General features: G+C 44.7%; 1 protein-coding gene across 5 annotated transcripts in view; it reads right to left on the bottom strand.

The window, feature by feature from the left end:
• RIN2 (Ras and Rab interactor 2) overlaps positions 1–22,637 on the bottom strand; it is a 73,816-nt gene extending 51,179 nt beyond the window's left edge. Inside the window, exons 1-3 of one of the 5 annotated variants that reach the window (XM_083519154.1) lie at positions 21,983–22,048; positions 15,625–15,717; positions 5,167–5,253 (exon numbers count right to left, since the gene is read on the bottom strand). In XM_083519154.1, the coding sequence (XP_083375280.1) occupies positions 5,167–5,223 (57 nt within the window). In that variant the 5' untranslated portion in view covers positions 5,224–5,253; positions 15,625–15,717; positions 21,983–22,048. The other 4 variants (XM_083519149.1, XM_083519148.1, XM_083519147.1 and 1 more) reach the window with 4 other exon arrangements.
• Positions 22,638–24,137: the final 1,500 nt, after the last annotated feature.

The following is a 24,137-nucleotide window of genomic DNA, read 5'->3' as shown; positions in this document are numbered from 1 at the left end:
AAGTACTCAGGGTGTACTTATACCCCTGCAAGTGTCTGGGGGTGATGGACAGTGTTGCTGTCGCTATACAGTGGTGCCTCGCAAGACGAAATTAATTCGTTCCGCAAGTTTTTTCTTCTTGCGAGTTTTTCGTCTTGCGAAGCACGGTTTCCCATAGGAATGCATTGAAAATCAATTAATGCGTTCCTATGGAGACCGCCTTCAGACCAGGTCCAGGGACAGTCTGTCCCCAGACCTCTTCTGAAGGCTGGCGGGGGGAGAAGGACTTTTCTCCCCACCGCCAGCCTTCAGAACAGCCTTCTGAAGGCTGGCGGTGGGAAGAAAAGCCCTTCTCCCGCCGCCAGCCTTCAGAAGAGTTCCCGGAGGGCTGCCTAGGCTGCAGATAGCAGCCTGCTGCCCGGTGCGAGGCAGACATCTGCAGCTTGGGGTGCCCTGCAGGACTTCCCCGCAGGGCTCTCCAAGCTGCGGATAGCGGCCTGCTGCCCCGCACGAGGGGCGCTCTTAAGCAGAGCGCCCCTCGCGCGGGGCAGACATCTGCAGCTTGGGGAGCCCTGCAGGACTTCCCCGCAGGGCTCTCCAAGCTGCGGATAGGGGCAGCAGGCTGCTATCTGCAGCTTGGAGAGCCCTGCGGGGAAGTCCTGCAGGGCTCCCCAAGCTGCGAATGTCTGCCCCACGCGAGGGGCGCTCTGCTTAACAGCGCCCCTTGTGCGGGGCAGCAGGCTGCTATCCGCAGCTTGGAGAGCCCTGCGGGGAAGTCCTGCAGGGCTCCCCAAGCTGCGAATGTCTGCCCCGCGCGAGGGGCGCTCTGCTTAAGAGCGCCCCTTGCGCGGGGCAGCATGCTGCTATCCGCAGCCTAGGCAGCCCTCCGGGAACTCTTCTGAAGGCTGGCGGGGGAGAAGGGCTTTTCTTCCCACCGCCAGCCTTCAGAACAGCCTTCTGAATGTTGGCGGTGGGGAGGAAAACCTTCCTCCCACCGCAAGTCTTCAAAACAGGTCCGGGAACAGAGGAGAAGCGCTGCGCGCCTTCCCCTCTGTTCCTGGACCTGTCCTGAAGGCTTGCGGTGGGAGGAGGGCTTTCCTCCCCACCGCCAACATTCAGAATGCTGTTCTGAATGTTGGCGGTGGGAAGGAAAAACCCTCCTCCCACCGCAAGCCCCGGGAACAGAGGAGAAGCGCTGCGCGCCTTCTCCTGTTCCCGGACCTCCCACCACAAGCCTTCAGGACAGGTCTGGGAACAGAGGAGAAGGTGCGCTGCGCTTCCCCGCTGTCCCAGGAGATTTCCCTATGGGCTTTCGTCTTGCGAAGCAAGCCCATAGGGAAATTCGTCTTGCGAAGCCTCTAAAAATCGGAAAACCCTTTCATCTTCGTCTTTCGTTTAGCGAGGCATTCGTCTTGCGGGGTACCACTGTACTCCACACTGCAGATTGCTGAGTGTGAGGCAAAGCCTGTATCTTTCAATGGGAGCAACTGAGAATTGAGCAGCCAGCCACATACAATCTGGCTTTTGTCTGGGTATGATGAAATATTGGGCTCTTTAAAGAGCGTATCTTTCACAGTTCTGTCCACCAGAGGGATCCACACCGCAAGCTCTAAACATGGATGATACAAGCAGTATTTCATTCTGAGAAAACTCCATCTTCACACAGCAGTGCAGAAATGAACGCTATGTAAAACATAACTTTAATATTTTACTTATATCTCCTCTGCTTGTGCATTCACCACCAGTCAGAAGTCCACTATGCAGGCATCTGACACACCTCTTTCCAGTAAAAAGGTAAAGGTAAAGGACCCCTAACAGTTAAGTTCAGTTGCAAACGACTCTGGGGTTGCGGTGCTCATCTCGCTTTAAAGGCCGCTTTTGGCGAAACCAGAGCAGCGCACAGAAACGCCGTTTACCTTCCCACTGCAGCAGTACCTATTTATTTACTTGCACTGGTGTGCTTTCGAATTGCTAGGTTGACAGGAGATGGGACGAAGCAACGGGAGCTCACCCCGTCACAGGGATTTGAACCGCCGACCTCCCGATCGGCAAACCCTAGCCATGGGTAGGCAAACCAAGGCCCGGGGACCAGATCTGGCCCAATCACCTCCTCAATCCGGCTCGTGGACACAGCAGGAATGAGTGTGTTTTTACATGAGTAGAATGTGTGCTTTTATTCAAAATGCATCTCTGGGTTATTTGTGGGGCATTCATTCATTCCCCCCCCAAAAAAAAATATAGTCCGGCCCCTCACAAGGTCTGAGGGACAGTGGACCGGCCCCCTGCTGAAAAAGTTTGCTGACAAAAAGTTTGCTGAAAAAGTTTGCTCTGTGGTAGCACATACAAAACATTCCACTGCAAATACAGTCGCTAAGAGTGGAACCACACATTGTTCTTCTACGACATTACAAAGCATACTGTACAGTGGTACCTCTGGATACGAATGGGATCTGTTCCAGAGCCCCGTTCGTATCTAGAAGCAAACGTAACTAGCGACGGCATGTCTGTGCACGTGCGCGTCGCTTTACGCCGCTTCTGCGCATGACGTCATTTTGAGCGTCTGCGCATGCGCAAGCGGCAAAACCCGGAAGCAACTCAAACGCGCTCAACCCGAAGTGCATTCAACCTGAGGTATGACTGTATTTCCATTTATCCAAATAATAATGGCTTCCCCCTCTTTCTCTTCACAGTGAGCAGACAAGCTGAAAACACCAGAACTGATTTAAGGTGAATCCAAATACGGGTATCTTCAAATGCTCTGTGGGAAACAGAGTAAATTGATAAGGCAATGACAGGAAAAGGAGTGCCAGACTCACAACTGGGTGATACCTTTATTGGGACCAACCCAAAAGTCACAGAAGGATGGGGCAAGGTGTTACACAAAGCAGGGGGTGAGAACAAAGTTCAAAAATTAGACTGATGCTACAGAATGAGATCAGCAAAGTCATTCCATATCAAGTGATCCAACTTTTTTACCTCGTGTCATTCAATTTTCTTAATATTTTGCATGCTTGTTAAATGATCAAAACTAAGTTTAAATCTAATTTTTTAATTTTTTATCTCATCCCATTTGTGAGTTATGAGGGTTTGAATTTTGTTTTAAAAAGTACAAATTTGGTCTTACCAGACTACACAAAAACCTTAAAAGCTCAGCCCTGGATTGAGATACATCAAAACTAAAAACACCAATCTCTTCAGAACTTCATGGGCTTTAATATGGTATGTCTTATGGACTTACCTTAAATTTTAAATTTAAGTCACAAAATTGAATTTTTTAAAAAAGTGATTAAAAGAATTAATATGATTAAAAATTTCTTTAAAATGGTATTGGTTATTTAATATTTCTAAGAGCTACCTGCAAAATTTCATCTTGGGATTTCAATGGGATCGCATTATTTATATTGTACAGACATATCTTCCTTACTGGGTTCTATTTAGGATAAATGGGTCTTCTTGGAGTAAAATATAACAGAATAAACAAGACTTCAAACTATAATATCATTTGCTGCAGGCATTTCTTTAGAAAGTTATTCAGTTCAAAGGTATCAGAAAAGCTAGTCAGGCTTTTCTTTAAAAAATGTGTTCCAAAGCAGAGTGATAGCATGCTGTTGCATGACAGAAATAATGCTTTGAAAGAATTCTTGTTAGTATTTCATTTCATGAACATTACAACTAAATGCATTTGTTGCAAATGAGCATTTGTTGCAATGTTCATAACTCACAAACGGGTTGAGATAAAAAAAAATTAGAATTTTTGATTTAAACTTAGTTTTGATCATTCAACAAGTGTACAAAATATTAAGAAAACTGGGTGACATGAGGTAAAAAAGTTGGATCACTTGATATGGAATGACCCAGCCTGAAAACTTGGTTCCAAAATGGAGGGGTGCAGGTTGAATCAGTCCTGTCCAGGTGCTACAAATATCAGGTTGCACACCTAGAATTCTGGGATAAAGAAGCAATGGCTGCTACCCACCTCTAAGTAATTCAACCCAGATTTGTCTCAGACCTTATACATAACAGTTTTCAGTGGATCCCACTTTCAACAGCACTTACCAGGAACATTTATGGGAGTTGGGTATGTTTAGCCTGGAAAAGACGAAACTGAGAGGAGATATGATAGCCACCTACCAATATCTTAAGGGCTGTCACATGGAAGAGGGAGGAAACTTGTTTTTTCCTGCTCCACAGGGTAGGACCCGAACCAATGGATTCAAGTTACAAGAAAGGAGATTCCAACTAAACATCAGGAAAAACTTTCTGACAATAAGAGCTGTTCGACAGTGGAACAATCTCCCTCAGGAGGCTGTGGACTCTCCTGAAGGCTATAAAGTAGGGGGAACAGAGCACCCCTTCAGTACAGCTTGCCCCTTTTATGCCCCTGTTGAGAGTGGGACAATGACAGGAAGCAGGCCCAGATATAGCCTGGAAACATCATTGTTTTACAGTCTGCTTCCACCCACACCCTCACTCCCACCCCTGAATGTCTGGACAGCTCAGCCCCACTTGCCAAGCACAGAAACTGGCTTCAATTTCTACGGAACGATTCCATAGCTGAAGTGCACTTGAAGGACCGGACCATAAGCAAAAGTTTCCAGTTTCATTATTTTAAGTGGTAAACTGTTGACGTCATCTTCCTGAGAATAAATCATGCCACTGCTGGCTGTTCACATACAGTCTCAAAGTAAAATGACAAATGCCCGAAATCAAGGAAGTTTTCAGCAGAAACTGAAAGCTCTCCAGCAATCTATTAATCATCCTTGAGCTTTAAACTTCAGCTTCCGTGTGTACATGCCTGCATTCTAAACTAATAGTTGCTGAGACCAGTGTGTATTTGCCTATATAAAAATCACATAATTATTTAACAGACACTGGAATATCTAGATTCTAGCTAAATTGAAAATAGCAGCATGTTTACAAATGAGCACATAGCTGGATCTCTTATCAAATGGCCACAGCATCTGATTCAAATACAGCACATAGCATTGTTTATTCTATTCTGTTAAGATTACAAAACTCTAGAACTGCAGAAATACAAATTTCAATGGTTCAAAAGCCAGGTTTTCTTATTGTAGCTTTGTCTAAATACTGAGGATGGAAAGGAATTAGCAGTTAACAGATAAGTACCTTACATGTCAAAGAAAAAAAGTCTCCCTACTCAAAATAAAGTAACAACTTTTCAGTTACCTTAAAAAAACTTCCTCTCTCGTCAAGACCCTGCGCTTCCATGGCCAAAGTTGACATTTTCTCTGGGAAAGCTTCACCGAACTCCTCCTAGAAGCAGAGACATATTTAATGGTTAGTCCAGTCAGTAGGAAATTCCTTTCTAAGCCACAGGAACAGTCACAACAGTTTTGCCAAGATCTTTTCCCGTCAACAACACAGTGCCATTTATTTCCTACCAGAGCCTTTAAGATTATCCTTTTGGTCTATTATTTCCTGTAGATTGCACTTTAAAGACAGTGCTGCTGGCATTTCCCCCTCTTCATACATCCCACAAGTTGCTTATGGTGATTTTAACCAACTTATTATGATTATTATTTTAACTGCATTGGCATAAATGGCTTTGTTTGCTTGACCTCAGTCAAAAGTGCACATTGAGCAAATAGTAGGGGCCCCCCTAATCCTCCATAGAAGATTAGGGGCCACAGGTGGTGCTGTGGTCTAAACCACCAAGCCTCTTCGACTTGCCAATCAGAAGGTTGGTGGTTCAAATCCGCATGATAGGGTGAGCTCCCGTTGTTTTGTCCCAGCTCCTGCCAACCTAGCAGTTTGAAAGCATACCAGCATGAGTAGATAAATAGGTACTGCTGCAGCAGGAAGCTAAACAGCATTTCTCTGTGCTCTGACTTCTGTCACAGTGTTCTGTTGTGCCAGAAGCGGTTTAGCCATGCTGGCCACATGACAAACGTCAGCTCCCTCAGCCTGAAGCGAGATTAGCGTCATACCCCATAGTCCAATTTGACTGGACTTAACCGTCCAGGGGTCCTTTACCTTTTACCTTTACCATATAAGATTATAAGATTGCAGATCTAACGTTAAGAGAGACTGCTGCAGGATGGGGACACAAAGTTATTTGAGGAGTTACATTTATATACCACCTTTATCTTCCATGGATCTCAAAGTGGTGTACATGGTTCTCCTCCTCCCCATTTTGTGCTCACAACAACCCTGTGAATTACTGTAGGTTAGGCTAAGAGATGGTGAGTGGGCCAAGGTTGCCCAGTGAGCTTCATGGCTGAGTGGGGATTATGTTGTAAAACGCCCTGTGATTTTCAGATGAAGGGCAATATATAGATATTTAATAAATAATAATAATGATAAATAATAGATCGAGCCAGCAGCCCATCTGTTCCAGCTCCCTGATCTCACAGTGGCCAACCAGATGCTTGTGGGAAACCTGCAATCCAGGTTCGAGTCAAGAGCCCTTTCCCCTCCTGTGACTGCCAGCACTTGGCATTCGGAAGCCTTACTGCCCCAACTGTGTAGACAGAGCACAGGCATCATGGCTCCATGAATTTCCTCCATGAATTTGTCCAACTCTTTTTTAAAGCCATCTACGTTGGTGGCCATCACTGCCTCCCGTGGGAGAGTGCCGTAGTTTAATTGTGTGCTGCATGAAAGGGCCAAAGGGCCATTTGTTCAAACAAGGTGCAACAAAAGAACACACATATGATCTCATTTCCTGGGCCAAGACTCAGTACTCAGCCACTAAAGCTTGGGGCTTCAATTATCGCGTCAGTCAGCCACAGCCATCATCCACAAATCGAGGTCACAGAGCCAAGACACAGACTATAGTGACACACTCAACCCTCACTTTTTCTGCCAGTTTAAAAAGCTACATGTGGGTGGTCATGCCATGATGAATAAGAATAAGAGATCTGGAATAAGAATAATAAATCTCAAAATATCATTTATTCCAACCCATCAATGCATGAAAAACCCTACCATTACAACATTCCTGATAGGTGGTCTTGCAAGCAGATGGTCAGTGGTTCGAATCCGCATGACAGGGTGAGCTCCCGTTGTTTTGTCCCAGCTCCTGCCAACCCAGCAGTTTGAAAGCATACCAGCATGTCCAGGCAGGGCTAGCAGGGGCCCCTGCCTGAATACTGGAGAGCTGCTGCCCGTCAGTGTAGACCAGGGGTCAGCAAACTATTTCAGTAGGGGACCGGTCCACTGTCCCTCAGACCTTGTGGGAGGCCGGAATATATTTTGGGGGAAAAAATGAATGAATTCCTATGCCCCACAAATAACCCAGAGATGCATTTTAAATAAAAGTACACATTCTATTCATGTAAAAACACGCTGATTCCCGGACTGTCCGCAGGCCAGATTTAGAAGGCGATTGGGCCCGATCTGGCCCCTGGGCCTTAGTTTGCCTACACATGGTGTAGACAATACTGGGCTTGATGGACCAATGGTCTCACTTGGTTTAAGGCAGCTTCCAATACTCCTATGTGTGGTGTTCTTCCTAATGTTCAGTCAAAATCCCCTTTCTCATAATTTGGACTTGGGTCCTATCTACTGCAGCAGCCTTTGAGATATATTTAAGAATCTACCCCAACATCCCTGATCATTTGTCATTGGTCATGGTGGCTGGGGTTGGTGGGACATGCAATGGGTTGTGGAACAGCATTCCTGTCAAAGCATGGCAGGTGGTCACTATCTGCATTTTTCTGAAACAATGAACAATTTTGTTCCAACAGGCTTTCACAGAGGGAGAGGGATACATGGGTCTTTGCCAGAAGATGGCACCGGGTCTAGTCTCCACTGAGTCTCTGCTGAGTGAGTAGGAGCTCTATTTATCACATTACTCCGATTAAAATGCTCAACCCTTGAAAATAAGTGCCAACTCCTGTTAGAAAAAACTTCGGGAGCTGCTGGGCTGAAAATCTAATCTCCCCCTCCTTTTGAAACTATTTAAAACAACAAGAACTCCTCCCAAGCAAAGCCCTCAAAATCGTGGGCCAGAAAAAGCAGCTTCAATTATTTCTGAGTCTGAGCATGGTACTCACAAGACAGTGCTACCAAGAACTGGGAATTTCCCCCACACAATCCACTATAACTCCCCCAAAGAAAAAGCAGGTCAAAATTTCACCCTACTTTCAGCCTAAGGAAAACGAAGCAAACAATCCCGGAAACCTCCATTCTCATGAGTGGTCTATCGACCACACCTGGACTGGGAGGGAGGCAAAAACGAACGACAGAAGGAAAGGGATAGATCTAGCAACCGAATTAAAACAAGCCAGAAAAGCCAAAGAGGGCCCTGAAATATATTTGGAACAGGAACTATTCCTGAAAAACACAGAAACCAGGATAAACGGGACTTCCTTACCCTCACTGTCAGGAGAGAAATTAAGGTGCTCCCCCTCAGTTGAGTTGGCTGAAACAGACAAAAAACTAAACAGTCCAAGGTTACAGCACCGGGACAACAACATTTTTTACCTGTCAGGGATGAGCTGCTCAAAAACTGTTCTATACAGTTAAGTAAAGAACTGGAGCCAATTAAAAATTTCCCTTTGGAAAGTTAGTGCCTGCTTACCACCCTACCTGAATTAATTAAGAGACAAGAAGCCTCCTTCCTTCACATAACAACTAATAATATGACCAATGGAAATGAAACCCAACTGGGCCTTGATTACAAAAAAACCAAACAGAATCCAACCAGCTCAGGAGGAGGGAGGGTCCCCTTAAAGAGAAAAAACTCAATGCAAAAAAAGAAAAAGCCTAAAAATATCCAACTGGGAAGCTGAAATGGAAAGCCGCTCTGTCGGACTAAAAAAATGAATTTCCAAAAGCTCTTGAAGCTGTTGGAGAATCCAACGATAAAGAACTCAGTTTCTACAACACAAAAGAAAACCACAAACTCAGGTCCTTCAATGAAGCATCCTGAGGACAAGCCCCACGCCATAGCCAAACCTACGTCGCCCTCCAGCGGGGTTACGGGAAAACTAAAGGAAATCTCGGTTCCCAAGCAACCAGCCCTTATCAAGAGGTCTCAAGGAAATCTTGTCCATTCTAACCTAACTAAAAAGGCTCACCACAAAACAGCACAGACTCAATGGAACTTAACCTTAAACAATCATAAACCTGTCTTCTCAATCCTTCCCTCTTACAGAGGCCTCCCGACGTATGTACAAAGGAAAGTAAACATTCTTGAGAAAATCGATTTATATTCATTTTAAACACAAAACACACAAAACACAAACAATAAACACAAACAAATCCATACCCTCCAACATTTCTCCGATGAAAATAGGGATGTCCCATTCCATAATGATAGTGTTACTATTTACACCCCACAAATTGCTTACTTGTTTACTTTCGAAATAATATTCCCATGATGCAGCTTCCACAATTACACCCTAATATATTTTTACTGAATTTGCCATTTACAAATTACTATCATTTTATGACACTCCCCTGCCATTTATTTTTAAAATCTTAAGAGGTGTTCTATACATACCACATAAAACTTGTGGAATCTAGATGGCTGGGATATGTACTTCAAAATGCAGCAGTGGGAGTCATACTTTAAAATGGTTAAAACTGAAATTAAACAAGATGGTAATGCTGTTAAGGAGTGGCTATCGTACCGTTAGGAGCTTAAGAGTACCTCCAAGATCCAGAACTGCTTCTTAAAAGGCAGGTTGGCGTTTATACCAAGAGTGCCTTTCCCTAATCTTAATAATTAGGTTGCTGCTTCTACATGTGCCAGTATTTCCCATGCTGATTTATGGTTCTGAACACTTTCCTGGTAGAGCAAAAAACTTTCTTCCAATATAAATGTACTGGTCTATTTAAATTTTAATATTTTATATCTAGCCCACAAATTCGAGGGTTGTTTAAAATAGCACATCTTTATCTAGGCCTTGGCAAACTTCCCTTCTTTTGACATTATTTCCTTTTCCACAGTCGGCTGAGAGCCTAGTTCATGGAGTCCACTGATACAGTGACACACAGGATTACATTGACATTCAGGAGCCAAAATACAGGAACCGTCTATGGTGCCAGTACTTGACAGATCTCTTAATTCAAATGTTGCATTGTTAGTCCAGCTGTAACTGCAAACAAAGTACGGGATTTGAAGGAGGAGGAGGAGGCGGGAGGGGGAGTCCCAACTTCCGTAAACCGTCAGAAAGAGATTCTGTTCATTCTTACAGGGTGAAAGAGAACGGGACGTACAGACTCGCTACAGGCAAAGTACAGCACAGAGAAACAGGGCACAAATTTGATGTTTTCATGGGTTTATCTGTATGTTTACTCCTTCATTTGATAAATGGAGTACATCAGCTCCTGGTCAAAAACCATGGTACTTAAGGCCTCTTCAATAGGCCTTTCCCCATCTTTTCTTACCCACCTGAGGTATGATTCTGCCCTCAAAACTGTGAAACAGAGATTATGGGATATTGGCTTTAGTGATTTACAATATCGCTCACATGTGACCTGTGGCCCATCTGTGTCAGGAATCTAATACCTACAGGGTTTTTTGTTATCTCCCTACCTTAAGAATTTGACCATATCTAACTACTGTTGTCTGTTTCCTAAAGCCAGATTAAATGTTTTCCATTCTGAAGTGCTGAGAAGATTCGCTGGTGTCACATACCAAGACAGGCTGTGCCCATTCTCCCAAGATGTTTTATTGCATTGTAATCTGTATAAACAGGTCAGAAAGCAAAGCATCTAATCAATCCAATACTAACGAAACAACCTAAAATTAATGACTTATTTTATGCTACAGTTCTCCTTGAGGATAAGTTTAATACTATTAGATTGGCTGCAGCAAAATTCCTCTTGGAGGCAGTAAGAATCAGAAATCAATATTTACAGGCTAAAGCTCCTCTGTTGGCTAGTAAGGCTGATCTTACACCTTAATAACTGTTGATATTTACTATTGTTGTACTGTGCTGTAAACCACTGAGCCTTGGGCTTGCCAATCGGAAGGTCGGCAATTGGAAAACCCATGACAAGGTGAGCTCCTGTTGTTCGGTCCCAGCTCCTGCCAACCTAGCAGTTCAAAAGCACGCCAGTGCAAGTAGATAAATAGGTACAGCTCCAGCAGGAAAGTAAACAGGGTTTCCGTGTGCTGCTCTGATTTCGCCAGAAACGGCTTAGTCATGCTGGCCACATGACCCAGAAAAACTGTCTGTGGACAAATGTCGGCTCCCTTGGCCAGTAAAGCGAGATAAGGGCCGCAACCCCAGAGTCGTTCGTGACTGGACTTAACTGTCAGGGGTCCTTTACCTTTACTGTGTATTTTGGGTCTACGGACCTCAATAAAGCTGTATGTGGATTATAAAAGGCAAGCGTTTCTAACCTGACAGGTAGGAAGATAGTATTTGTTTAAATCTATAGATTATAACAAAGAATAAAAGTTAAAAAATTTATCAAAACAGATATAAAGTAAAATGCTTTGAAAAGCAGGATGAATAAATGACCAGCAGGCAGATGTATGAACACCCCATAAGCAAATTAGGATAAATGCAAGACAAATATTCATTGTCATATTAACCACCCCATGAACAAATCAGGACAAATGCTCCTCAAGACTAGATATAATATAACCTCCAAATAAGATTTGTCTAAGCAATTCAGGATGCTTGTTCAACAAAGAGGAAGCCAAAACTGACTCTGGCCTAACCATCCCACTTTCACTTTTCTCCAGTTTTGGGACCACCCTACTTCCTGTTTTGCCTATTTCAGGCACTGATTAAAGTCAATTAAAAAGGCAAATTGGCTCAAATTTAATGGGGTGGAAGTATGGAGAGTTCCAGTCTCTTCCCCATCCCAGTGTCCAACAACAAAGAGCAACCAAGATGAAAACAAGCTCATAAAACATCAGTTGTCTGATCATCGCAGTTTGAAATTCTATGTGGATTTCCAGATATTGCTTTTGTTCAGTTTGACTTCAGTGAGCTGTGTATACAAATAGTTACAGGATCTGCCCTTTAAATAGTTCAGCAATGTGAACAAAGAAATTGAAAGTCTGCTCATTGTACAAACAAAGATAAGTGAGGGGCCCTCAATCATGCGATCACCATGGAGAAAGCCACCTGTGAGCACCTTTCAATAGACAAGCCTAACCACCTCCAACTAAGGACAGGATCTTACAAACTATTCAGATTGCTAATACAGTAGTGTAGTCTGCAAACATGTGTGACTTTAAACTTTACTCCAGTTTTATTGTTTACAGATTCCTAACCCCTTCTTCCAGTTCTAAATATTTCTAAAAATGTAATTTAACAATTGTGTGTATATGTTTGTATGTGTGTATCTCACTACCAAGATGCACTACAGTCATTTTAAGATTGTACATTACTCTCAAAAGCAGCCCTAACAAGGCTTGGATTGCATTTTGAGATCTGCCCTATTGCAATTATTTGGCTCTCTGAAACTTTGCGCCTTATCTAACATGCCAAGTGCCAGGTGTTATTCATTAACAGAGTAGACCTAAGCAGGAATTTAGCAAACCAGGAAAAAGTGGATGAGAAAACTTCAAGGCAGAGTGCAAAGGTGCTGAACCTGGGGATAGCAGAAGTCATGAAAGATAAAACATTATCAACAGAAATACCAGAGGATCAACTTTCACTCTCTAGGAATCTGCGTCTAAAGAAAAAGATGAGGAAGAGGGAACTAAATATGACATAATAGGCATCACTGAAACCTGGTGGGATAAGTCCCACGATTGGAATGTAATAATGGGGGGATACAATCTATTTCAGAGAAACAGACCAGACAAGAAAGGAGGAGGAGTGGCGTTATATGTCAGGGATGTGTATACCTGTGAAGAGATCCAAGATTTAGAACCTCAAAGCCAAAGTGAGAGCATTTGGGTCAAAATTAAGGGAGAGAAGAATAACAGAGATCTCATTGTGGGAGTTTACTATAGATCCCCAAGCCAAACGGAGGACATAGATGATGCCTTCCTGGAACAGATGGCCAAGCATGCAAAAGGAAGGGAGATAGTAGTAATGGGGGACTTCAATTACCCGGATATTTGTTGGATGTCAAACTCAGCCAAGAGCATAAGGTCAAACAGATTCCTCACTGGCCTTGCAGACAACTTCATTGTCCAGAAAGTGGGAGAAGCAACAAGAGGAACAGCCATTTTAGATCTGGTCCTAACCAATGTTGATGATCTGGTTAGTGGGGTAGAAGTGGAAGGATCATTAGGCGCGAGTGATCATGCCCTTCTGAAGTTTACTATACAGCGGAAAGGAGCAGCCAAGCATACTAGGACTCAATTTCTTGACTTTAAGAAAGCCGACTTCATAAAACTTAGGGAAGTGCTGGGTGAGATCCCATGGACAGTAATACTAAAAGGAAAGGGAGTTCATGATGGCTGGGAGTTTGTTAAGAGGGAGATACTAAAAGCACAACGTCAGGCAATACCAATGAGACGGAAACATGGAAGGTGCCTAAAGAAGCCAGGGTGGCTATCTAAAGAACTTTTAACTGAGTTAAGATTAAAAAAGGATGTGTACAAAAAATGGGAAAGGGGGGAAACCACCAAAGAGGAATTCAAACAAATAGCCAGCACGTGTAGACACAAAGTCAGAAAAGCTAAAGCACAGAATGAACTCAGGCTTGCTAGAGAGGTTAAAAGCAACAAAAAAGGCTTCTATGGGTATGTTCGTAGCAAAAGGAAGAACAAAGAAACAGTGGGGTCACTCAGAGGAGAAGATGGTGAAATGCAAACAGGGGACACAGAAAGGGCTGAACTCCTCAATGCCTTCTTTGCCTCAGTCTTCTCCGATAAGGAAAACAATGCCCGACCTGAAGAATTTGGAGCAAATGATTCAGCAAAGGAAACACAGCCCAGAATAACTAAGGAGATAGTACAAGAATACTTGGCCAGTTTAGATGTATTCAAGTCTCCAGGGCCAGATGAACTGCATCCAAGAGTATTAAAAGAACTGGCAGATGTGATCTCAGAACCATTGGCAGTCATCTTTGAGAATTCCTGGAGAACAGGCGAAGTCCCGGCAGACTGGAGGAGGGCAAATGTTGTCCCTATTTTCAAAAAGGGGAAAAGAGATGACCCAAATAATTATCGCCCAGTCAGTCTGACATCAATACCAGGGAAGATTCTGGAGCAGATCATTAAGCAAACGGTCTGTGCGCACCTAGAAAGGAATGCTGTGATCACCAATAGTCAGCATGGATTTCTGAAAAATAAGTCATGTCAGACTAACCTGATCTCATTTTTTGACAGAATTACAAGCCTGGTAGATGAAGGGAACGCAGTGGATGTAGCCTACCTTGATTTCAGCAAGGCATTTGACAAGGTGCCCCATGATATTCTTGTAAAGAAACTGGTAAAATGCGGGCTTGACTATGCTACCACTCAGTGGATTTGTAACTGGCTGACTGACCGAACCCAAAGGGTGCTCATCAATGGTTCCTCTTCATCCTGGAGAAGAGTGACTAGTGGGGTGCCACAGGGTTCTGTCTTGGGCCCGGTCTTATTCAACATCTTTATCAACGACTTGGATGATGGACTCAAGGGCATCCTGATCAAATTTGCAGATGACACCAAACTGGGAGGGGTGGCTAACACCCCAGAGGACAGGATCACACTTCAAAACGACCTTGACAGATTAGAGAACTGGGCAAAAACAAACAAGATGAATTTTAACAGGGAGAAATGTAAAGTCTTGCACTTGGGCAAAAAAAATGAGAGGCACAAATACAAGATGGGTGACACCTGGCTTGAGAGCAGTACATGTGAAAAGGATCTAGGAGTCTTGGTTGACCACAAACTTGACATGAGCCAACAGTGTGACGCGGCAGCTAAAAAAGCCAATGCAATTCTAGGCTGCATCAATAGGAGTATAGCATCTAGATCAAGGGAAGTAATAGTGCCACTGTATTCTGCTCTGGTCAGACCTCACCTGGAGTACTGTGTCCAGTTCTGGGCACCACAATTCAAGAAGGACACTGACAAACTGGAACGTGTCCAGAGGAGGGCAACCAAAATGGTCAAAGGCCTGGAAACGATGCCTTATGAGGAACGGCTAAGGGAGCTGGGCATGTTTAGCCTGGAGAAGAGGAGGTTAAGGGGTGATATGATAGCCATGTTCAAATATATAAAAGGATGTCACATAGAGGAAGGAGAAAGGTTGTTTTCTGCTGCTCCAGAGAAGCGGACACGGAGCAATGGATCCAAACTACAAGAAAGAAGATTCCACCTAAACATTAGGAAGAACTTCCTGACAGTAAGAGCTGTTCGACAGTGGAATTTGCTGCCAAGGAGTGTGGTGGAGTCTCCTACTTTGGAGGTCTTTAAGCAGAGGCTTGACAACCATATGTCAGGAGTGCTCTGATGGTGTTTCCTGCTTGGCAGGGGGTTGGACTCGATGGCCCTTGTGGTCTCTTCCAACTCTATGATTCTATGATTCTATGATTCTATGATTAGTACTACTGGTATTTGAGATTTCACTGTTTTGAAAGTACTTTATTTCACACAGGATTGGTATTTATCCAGAGGTTCACAAATTATGGCTTAGCATAATAATCACTCATCCCCCTTCCCAAACCCTCTGCACATGCCTCAGAACTTGAGAGAGGTGGGGCCTTCTCGTACCATACTGCGCTTTGAAACCACACCACAGAAGCACAAGGTAAAAAACCACAGCTTACCTTCCACAACTGGAAGAAGAGGAATGCACATAGCGCACTGGGCTTTGGATGTTGCAGAAACACTTCTGGCTTTGAAAAGTTCTGCAGAGCAACCTAAGAAATTCATTGAGTGGCATTCATTTAACTGAGAGTAGACCTACTAAAACTTAATAAAATTAATAGACCTAACTTAGCCATGCTGATTAACTTCAATGGGTCTACTCTGTAAAACATAGCTGACTACCATTCAGTGTCAGTTTTGGAAGAGTAAAAGGAAAGTGGTTTCACATGTTGCACTGAATACAGGCACTCCAAAATTCAGTCCATTTTTGAAAGGTTATGGGCATCAAGCCAGGCCACATGAAAGACTCTCCTTCCACCACAGGACCCAATGGCAGTCTCGATTATTGGATATTTGTGTTTCCCTGTGAGGGTTCTTCTTCAGAGACACCAGCCATCCCAGCACATGGCCAATGGGAAAAGCTGGACTATGTCACTTAACTGGGAGCAAAGCAGGACAGGCCCTTACGATCTGATCACGCCATCATGCAAATATATTTGACATATAGTAGGCCCTCAATTTACGTTGGGCTAAAACTGTCGAAGCCTCTCTGCACGCTATTTGAATAACAGTCTGTAAATATCAAATAAGGCAGTGTCAGCAATCAAGATCACTGGTGGGGTGGGGTGGAGGGAATACAAACTCGTGGGCCAATGTTGATTGCTTGGACTGCAACATCCTTACCAGTGCTTCTAATTACTGCAGAGTAATTCTGTAAAAATTACAACCAATGATTCATTTTTCATTTTCATATAAATATATATATGTTTCATATATAGTTAACATGTTCTATATCATGTTAAACTTTGGAAATGATACTAGTGTGAAAGAACCTTGGAAACTGACTTTAACGAGTCTGAATTCCAGTCATCACTAACAACATGTTGTGTATAGCTCAGCTCATCAAGACTTCTGACACTCACACACACACAAGTTTGCATGAAGTCAGTGGTGTTCATTTCTATGAGCAAAGCAAATAAATTTACTTTCACATACTATGCAAGAATTCCTGATGGGTTTAGTAATTTTCTGCAATGAAAAGACACTTGCTCAAGACCGGATTGCTTTCTGCTCTTTTCCAAAACTTGATGTAGCTTATGAACAAACTGCTACTCAGTGGACCCGCTGCATATTTTCTCTCTCACACATAATCTGTGACAAAGTCCAAACTGGTACACTTGTCCTTTGCTGAAAGCTTAACCAGTTACAGAACAGTGGTGCTTGTGCGCTTTCCAAATCTTAAAAGGATCACAAAGTTCCTGGAAGAGAGCCAGCCCATCCAAAATTTTCGGACCATTGTTTGGAATTTGGGTCAGTAACAGGGCTATAAAAGAAAAGCAAAAACCTACAGCTGTCTAGAAAGTTTATGCTGTCTTCTGTGAACTGGGAATATTTTACTGCCCATTCAAGAAACAGCCTCTCTTTCTGGACAGATCAGACAAAACTGGAGTGTAGCAAGAGACAGGAAATTACTAGCAGTGAGCAGACTAAGTGTGGTTTTCCTACTTTTAACCTAAAAGTCACAGAATCACAGAATTGCAGAGTTGGTGTTTAACTGAATGTTTTCAGATTTTTAGTTCTGACTGAGTGAATGCAACCAGTAATTCAATAAGTTCACTAGCAGAACCATACTTTTCTAAGGTAGAAAACACATGAACCAGTCAATACTCTAAAATAAGCGCCTTTCTAACTCTGCTTTGGGGGGGGGGGGTATTGAGTTCTTGAAAAGTTTTCCAAGTGTTCCTCAATAACTAACTCTATAATGGATCTGTAAAGGAGAAGAAAGACAGATTGCCTGTAACCTCCCTTGCAAAATGCATCAGCAGAGAAATGCTGAAGATGTTCTATGGCAGTGGTGTCCAAACTTTTTTCAAAGAGGGCCAGATTTGATGAAGTGAAGGGCCGTGAGGGCCGACCAAAGTTGTTGAGCTCTCTTTAGGATTGAAGTTGTCGAGGTTTTTTTTAGGATTTTACCCCAGGAAATAAACTGCCGCAGGGGCTGGATTAAACCGACTGGCAGGCCCCTGAAACGGATCTTGCACATGCCTGTTCTATGGAGTACGTTGATACTTATGAATCATGTGCATGCCACTATCCCCTGCAATGGCAACTGCACAAAGATTCCTTTGCAGGTAAATTCTTGTGGGAAATGTTCCAAAAGATTGGAAAGCTTGATAATATATTCATAAGAGGAGCCTCAGACTCATGAAAATGACTGAGTCATTTTCTGTGGGGGGGGGGGAAACATGTCTTATGGCTGTCTCATGCTTTTGTATGAGTTCTCAATATTTCCCTGTCTACAGAGGGTAAGCCTGCCACCACTTCATATTATTTTGTTATAGCAGCCTCTCGCATTGTGTCACTATGCCATGGAAAACTGCAGAAAGGTTGTGTCAATACAATCAAGTTATTCTTAGGTTTCAAAACCGTATTTTAAACTGTTTGACCCTCATACATTTGAAGAGAATCCATCGAGTATTAGGGGACCGGTAGTACAGTTTGTCCACCTTCTCACACTGCACTCAGCTCTCACGCTGCACTCAGCTCTCACCTGTGGCTCCTAGAAGCTATCAGCATTCCAGGAAATGGATTTGACTGACCAGCTAAACCAGGTGAGGGTAACCAATGGGTCTCAAACCCTCAGTGAGTTAGGGACTTCCCCTGCATGCGATGACAAGCTCCGGTGGATTGAGTGGACGAGACCAATAGTGGGTTCATCCGTTAAGAAGGTGGCTTCTGCATACGCTATAGAGGGAAATGAGGAGCAGGTGGGGCTTGTCAACATGGGAAGATAGCCCATCTAGGAGAAGGAAAACTCTGATCCTAAGCAGCCACTGCCTTGTAGGATATCTTCAGGAAAAGAAAAGGCTAAGGAATAAACTCTATACAAATCCAGAGTGGAGTCCCTAAAACAGTTGGATAGCGCCTCTTTCCAACAACTCCTGCAGCCAAACATATTGCTCTGCTTCACCTTGGACCACACCAGCAAGGCCGAGGGGGATGTCTTGTTGTCTGGGCAGCCCAGGACTTCCATTTACATACTGCCCAGGCCTGTGCCCCAGGGAGGTCACTCCATTGTCTCTCAAGGCAGATGGAGAACAACAACAACAATCACCATGTTAATGCGACTGCTCTAAAAAACTAGAGCAGTTCAAATTTTCATTTACCAATTTGACATTGTGGAAATACACAGGTTAAGAATAGATTTACAAGAAAAGCAACAGAAAAGAGGAGTGAAACAGCCTGGCTTTCTGGTAAACACTGAGAGCCACTGTCAGCCAGAAAAATTCTCCTATGGGACTCTGTGGTGAAAACCCTATTAAAATGCTGCATCGATTCAATTTTTCACTAGATGAGCCTTCCTCAAATGTTTTGAAATGTAATGCCCACCAGTCCCATCTAGTACAGCCTAGATAGCTGAGAGCTGTCATCTGAAACACCTAGAGATTACCAGGTTCAGGAAGGTTGCACTAGGTATGCCAATAGGATAGTGGTGGTATGTGATTCTAGTCTTCCTCTCTCTCCAGTCCTCCCGATGGGGAAACAACTCTTGCCTGTCTCTTCCACATGTCATGGTCTTCCCATGTGCAATGTTCACATGCCACTTTCAACTGTCCCAAGGTCTGCATGGCACTTCAAAAGACCACTGGAGAAACATTAAACATTGCTGCTTATCACACAGATGTCCCATATAGAGATGGATTTTGAGTAGCAGACACACATGGGGCCTTCCAAATAAATACGGTAATAAATAATAAAACCCATTGGTAAGACAGAAACAAAACAGAAACTTTGCTATGTTATGCACATTCTGTACCATGTAATCTGAGTACTTTCAATAATTGTTTTATTGTATTTTGCCCCCATGTTAGATAAACACTAATAAAGTTATTACTCATACAGACGTACCTTGGAAGTCGAACGGAATCCATTCCGGAAGTCCGTTCGACTTCCAAGGCCTTGATCAAAAATCCTGCAGAAAATGTTTGGTCCAAAGTCTACTATCAGCAAATAAGCATTTTTATGTTGACAGAACAAAAATTCATTTTTAGGCTTCTTTAGCTCTTTCTATAGGGGATGCAGGTGGCGCTGTGGGTTAAACCACAGAGCCTAGGACTTGCCGATCAGAAGGTCGGTGGTTCGAATCCCCGCGATGGGGTGAGCTCCCGTTGCTTGGTCCCTGCTCCTGCCAACCTAGCAGTTCGAAAGCACGTCAAAGTGCAAGTAGATAAATAGGTACCGCTTCAGCGGGAAGGTAAACGGCGTTTCTGTGTGCTGCTCTGGTTCGCCAGAAGCGGCTTAGTCATGCTGGCCACATGACCTGGAAGCTGTACGCCGGTTCCTCGGCCAGTAAAGCGAGATGAGCACCGCAACCCCAGAGTCGGCCACGACTGGACCTAACGGTCAGGGGTCCCTTTACCTTTACCTAGCTCTTTCTATGCAGATTTTTCCAAAAAGGACTACGACAACACTCCCCCCTGCTTTTTTCCACCTTCAATACATCCTTAATTCACAGTTACAAACCAATGTGAAATTTGCATTTATTATTACAGCTAGTTCAAATATTTAACACTGGTTCTAATGCATACATACAAATATTTCTTTACCTGTGCATGCACACCTTTAAAAAAAGATCCAGGAAGTGTGCAGGAACAAGTTAGCAGCTGGGAAGAGCAATTCAAATCCTGATCCACTGTGCTGGATGAGATTAGGATGGGATGGAGTTGTCCCTCCACCCAGCCATGCCCAGCTCTGCCGTTGGCAAGGAAGCCACACTAGCAAAGAATGTCCCAACATGCCCACTAAATCTGCTGGAAAATACCACCAGAATTATCCCTGCCTGAAACGGGGTATTTTGGAGGCAGTACTGTATCAGCACAGGATTTGCTGGATCCCAAGCTGGCCCTGCTTCTGCCATCATGTGATGGCAATGGGCCTGATCCAAGTCTCTTTGCTGCACCAGCCTGGGAGCAAAGAGGTAATTTCACCACTACCACCCTTCTTCCCTTGTTCACACAAGTGGAGGGGCTGAAGATGGGGTGGTGGTTGCACCATCAAGCCCTGGCACTGCTGGCCAGCGACTTGGTCTTCAGTCTTCATTATCGTGTTTCACAATGGGGAAAATGAAGTCTTCTGCTTTAGGGAGGGGACAATAACCATTCTGTTTGCTTGTTTATTTTTAATTCTTAATACCAAAGTATTGTGCAAGTGTGGTGTTTACCTGACCAAGGCTTGCACAAGAGGAATAAAAAGATCTTGCATAAGACCTTTGAATTAATTCTTTATTTTATTTAAAGCCCAGTTTCAGTTTCCCAGGTAATTTCTTTCACTTACTCACTCATTTATTTACATACCCCACCTTTTCCTCTAAGGAACAGCTACAGAGGCCCATAGTCACCCAATGAGCTCCACAGTAAGTGGAGATTTGAGCCCTGTCTCCGAGCATCTAGTCCACACTCCAATCACTACCCCACACTGGCTCGACTGGAGATCTTGAGGAAACAGCTCCTCTTGATGAGATTGCTTCAGCTCAAGTGTGTCTTTAGCTATTGGTGGAAATGGGCACTTCATTATCAACTGTGTTGCTCTATAAGCAAAATGGCTCGGAATGGAAGCAATAGTGTGGCTTTGGAGGCCACTCACTGAAACTCTCTACAAGTGACAAACTGCCCACCAAGAAAAAATGTGCTAAGGAGCAGTGGGCAGATGTGGAACAGCTTACAGTATTCGTTACTTTTCAGGTTTTCCACAGTAATGTTTCCAGATTAAATGTTCAGCATTGCAGGCGTTTTGATGAGAAGCTGTGGAAGCTGCAAAAAACTTGCCTGCAAGAAGGAGCAGCTCCGAACTTCTGTCTGGAAGCGCCCCGTGCTCCATAACATGGGTGCCAACTCCCTGGGGTCCCAGCACCCACCAAATTCCCACAAACTTTGGTGCCAGGGCCACGCTGGCCCTCCTGCTCCAGCATCTACACCGGGCGGAGCAGGGCTTGGGAATTTGGGGCAAGCGGCTGAGGCGCAATTGGGAGGCTGGCAAAGCGCAAGAGACCCCCCTGCTTGGCCCCGAAAGGCAGGTACCAGATTCCAGGGGAAGTCCGGAGCGGCCCTCGGAGCACAGCCCCCTCCCCTCAAAAAAAATGCCTCGGAAGCCAGCACACTTCAGGATGCGACCCCTTTCTTTCCCCGAAGGCAACACGTCCCCGGGGCCAGAGCGACCTCCCCCCCCCCGAAGTGCTCTCTCGGGGGGGGGGCGACACTTGGCTCCCGGAGCAGCCGCCTCCTCCTCCTCCTCCTCCCCCGGCGCGGCTCCGCTCCTTACCTGGCGAGGCGGGCTTTGTCTGGCCGGGTCTGGCCGGGCCCCCCCCCGCCCGTCTCTCGGGGCGCAGCGGCGCTTGGCGGGACCCCTTCCTCGGGGCCGAGCGGCTCCCCCACCAGGCGCGCCAGGCCAGCCGACTCCGGGCGGGAGAGGAAGAGGAAGTGGCTCCTGGACGAGGCCGGGAGCAACAGGCGGGAGCGAGCGAGCGAGGGAGGGAGGGAGGGAGAGGCGGCCAGGCTGGCGCTTCAGGAATCGGGGGCGGCGCGGGTGCTGCGGGTGCCCGGCTCCGGCGAGGGGGGCTCCGCGCAGCGTCAGAACAGTGTGCCTCTGAGAACGTCCAGAGCGCCTTCCCCTCCCTCGCATCTGGGGCAGAGTTGGGCGAGGGCGGAAGACCACTGCTTGCTTTCCCTGGCTTGGGGGGTCAGGTGTAGCCGCGCGACCTCGCCAGGCGTGCCTCTGAGCATGCCCAGAGGGCTTCTCCTTCGCCAGATCTAGTTCTACGCGGACAGCAGTGCTCGCTGCGCGCCCTGCGCGAAAGTGCTTTGTGTTGCTCCGCGGCGCAGGGCTGAGGAATCAGTGCGAAGCCCGCCGCTCCTTCCCCTTGGCTCCCTTGAAAGAACTGCCTGCCTGCCTGCCTGCCTGCCTTTTCTTTCCTTCCTCTTTCTTTCTTTCTTTCTTTCTTTCTTTCTTTCTCTCTTTCTCTCTTTCTCTCTTTCTCTCTTTCTCTCTTTCTCTCTCTCTCTCTTTCTTTCTTTCTCTCTCTCTCTTCTCTCTCTCTCTTTCTTTCTTTCTCTCTCTCTCTCTCTCTTTCTTTCTTTCTTTCTTTCTCTCTCTCTCTCTTTCTTTCTTTCTTTCTTTCTTTCTCTCTCTCTTTCTTTCTTTCTCTCTTTCTTTCTTTCTTTCTCTCTCTCTTTCTTTCTTTCTTTCTTTCTTTCTCTCTCTCTCTCTCTCTCTCTTTCTTTCTTTCTTTCTTTCTTTCTTTCTTTCTTTCTTTCTTTCTTTCTTTCTTTCTTTCTTTGCAATTGACTCCCCGCTCCCTTCCCAGGGCGGCGGAAGATATGCAGCGTGCCAGGGGGAGCCGCGAGAGGCGAGAGGCTTCGTGCTCCGCCAGCCCCGGAGCTGGAGCAGAGAAGGCGGCTCCGCCAGCTGCCATCCAAACATTCCGCGGCGGAAGTTTTGCCGGGCTGCGTGACCGCCGTCCAAGTTCTGGAAAACACTGCAGAAAGAAGAAAAGGCATGAAGGCTTGGGATGTTCACTGCGCTGTCTCTTAGCTCTACTTGGCAGCTCTGCATATGCCCAGCTTTAAGTTAAATCAGGCTCAGAATATGGATTTGTTTTATGTATGTACTTGTGCTCCCCTTTAATATTTACATTTATTAAAAGCTGCTAACCGTAATTATTGACAACACAATAATTGTGAAGCTTTTATCAACTTGTGACACACATTTTTTAAAGCCCATACAGTAAGTCCCACTAAATCCCGTGGAGACCTTTCTCAGTAAGTACAGTAAGTCCACAACTTGTGTGCAGTTGTATTTCAGTGCATGGAAAAGAAGAAGAAGAAGAAGAAGAGGCAGAAAGGAGGCAGGGTTCAGGGAAAAATGACTTTGGTAATCCCACCTGCCACTAAACCCAATGGGTTTTGACTATATGTGATTTTGGCTTTAGGTGCAGTCCCTGGAACATAAGCCCCAAGTATGTTGTGGGCCTACTATATGCCTAAGATGTGGCTAGAAAACTCAACAAGCACCAGGTATGGTACCAGGCAGAGGGCCTTCTTGGTGCTGGTGCCAGCCCTCCCATCAGATGTCAAGGAAATAACTGTCTGACTTTTAGAAGACATCTGAAGGCAGCCCTGTTTAGTGAGGTTGTTAATGTTTGATGTTTTATTGTATTTTTTATATTTTGTTGGAAGTCGCCCAGAGTGGCTGGGTATTAATAATAATAATAATAATAATAATAATAATAATAATTATTATTATTATTATTATTATTATTATTATTATTATTATTATTATACCAACCACATTCAAGTTAGAATGTTGACAGCCCCTGAGCTGTCTGAAGATGGCTATTATATCTCCTCTCAGTCTACACTTATCCAGGCTAAACATATTCAACTCTCTCAACCATTCCTCATCAGGCTTGGTTTCCTGA

Source organism: Podarcis liolepis (assembly GCF_965112155.1).
Source record: "Podarcis liolepis genome assembly, chromosome: 8".
Classification (NCBI taxonomy): Eukaryota; Metazoa; Chordata; class Lepidosauria; order Squamata; family Lacertidae; genus Podarcis; species Podarcis liolepis.
The sequence above is the reverse complement of the archived record's forward strand: the minus strand, read 5'-3'. Positions and strand labels throughout refer to the sequence as shown.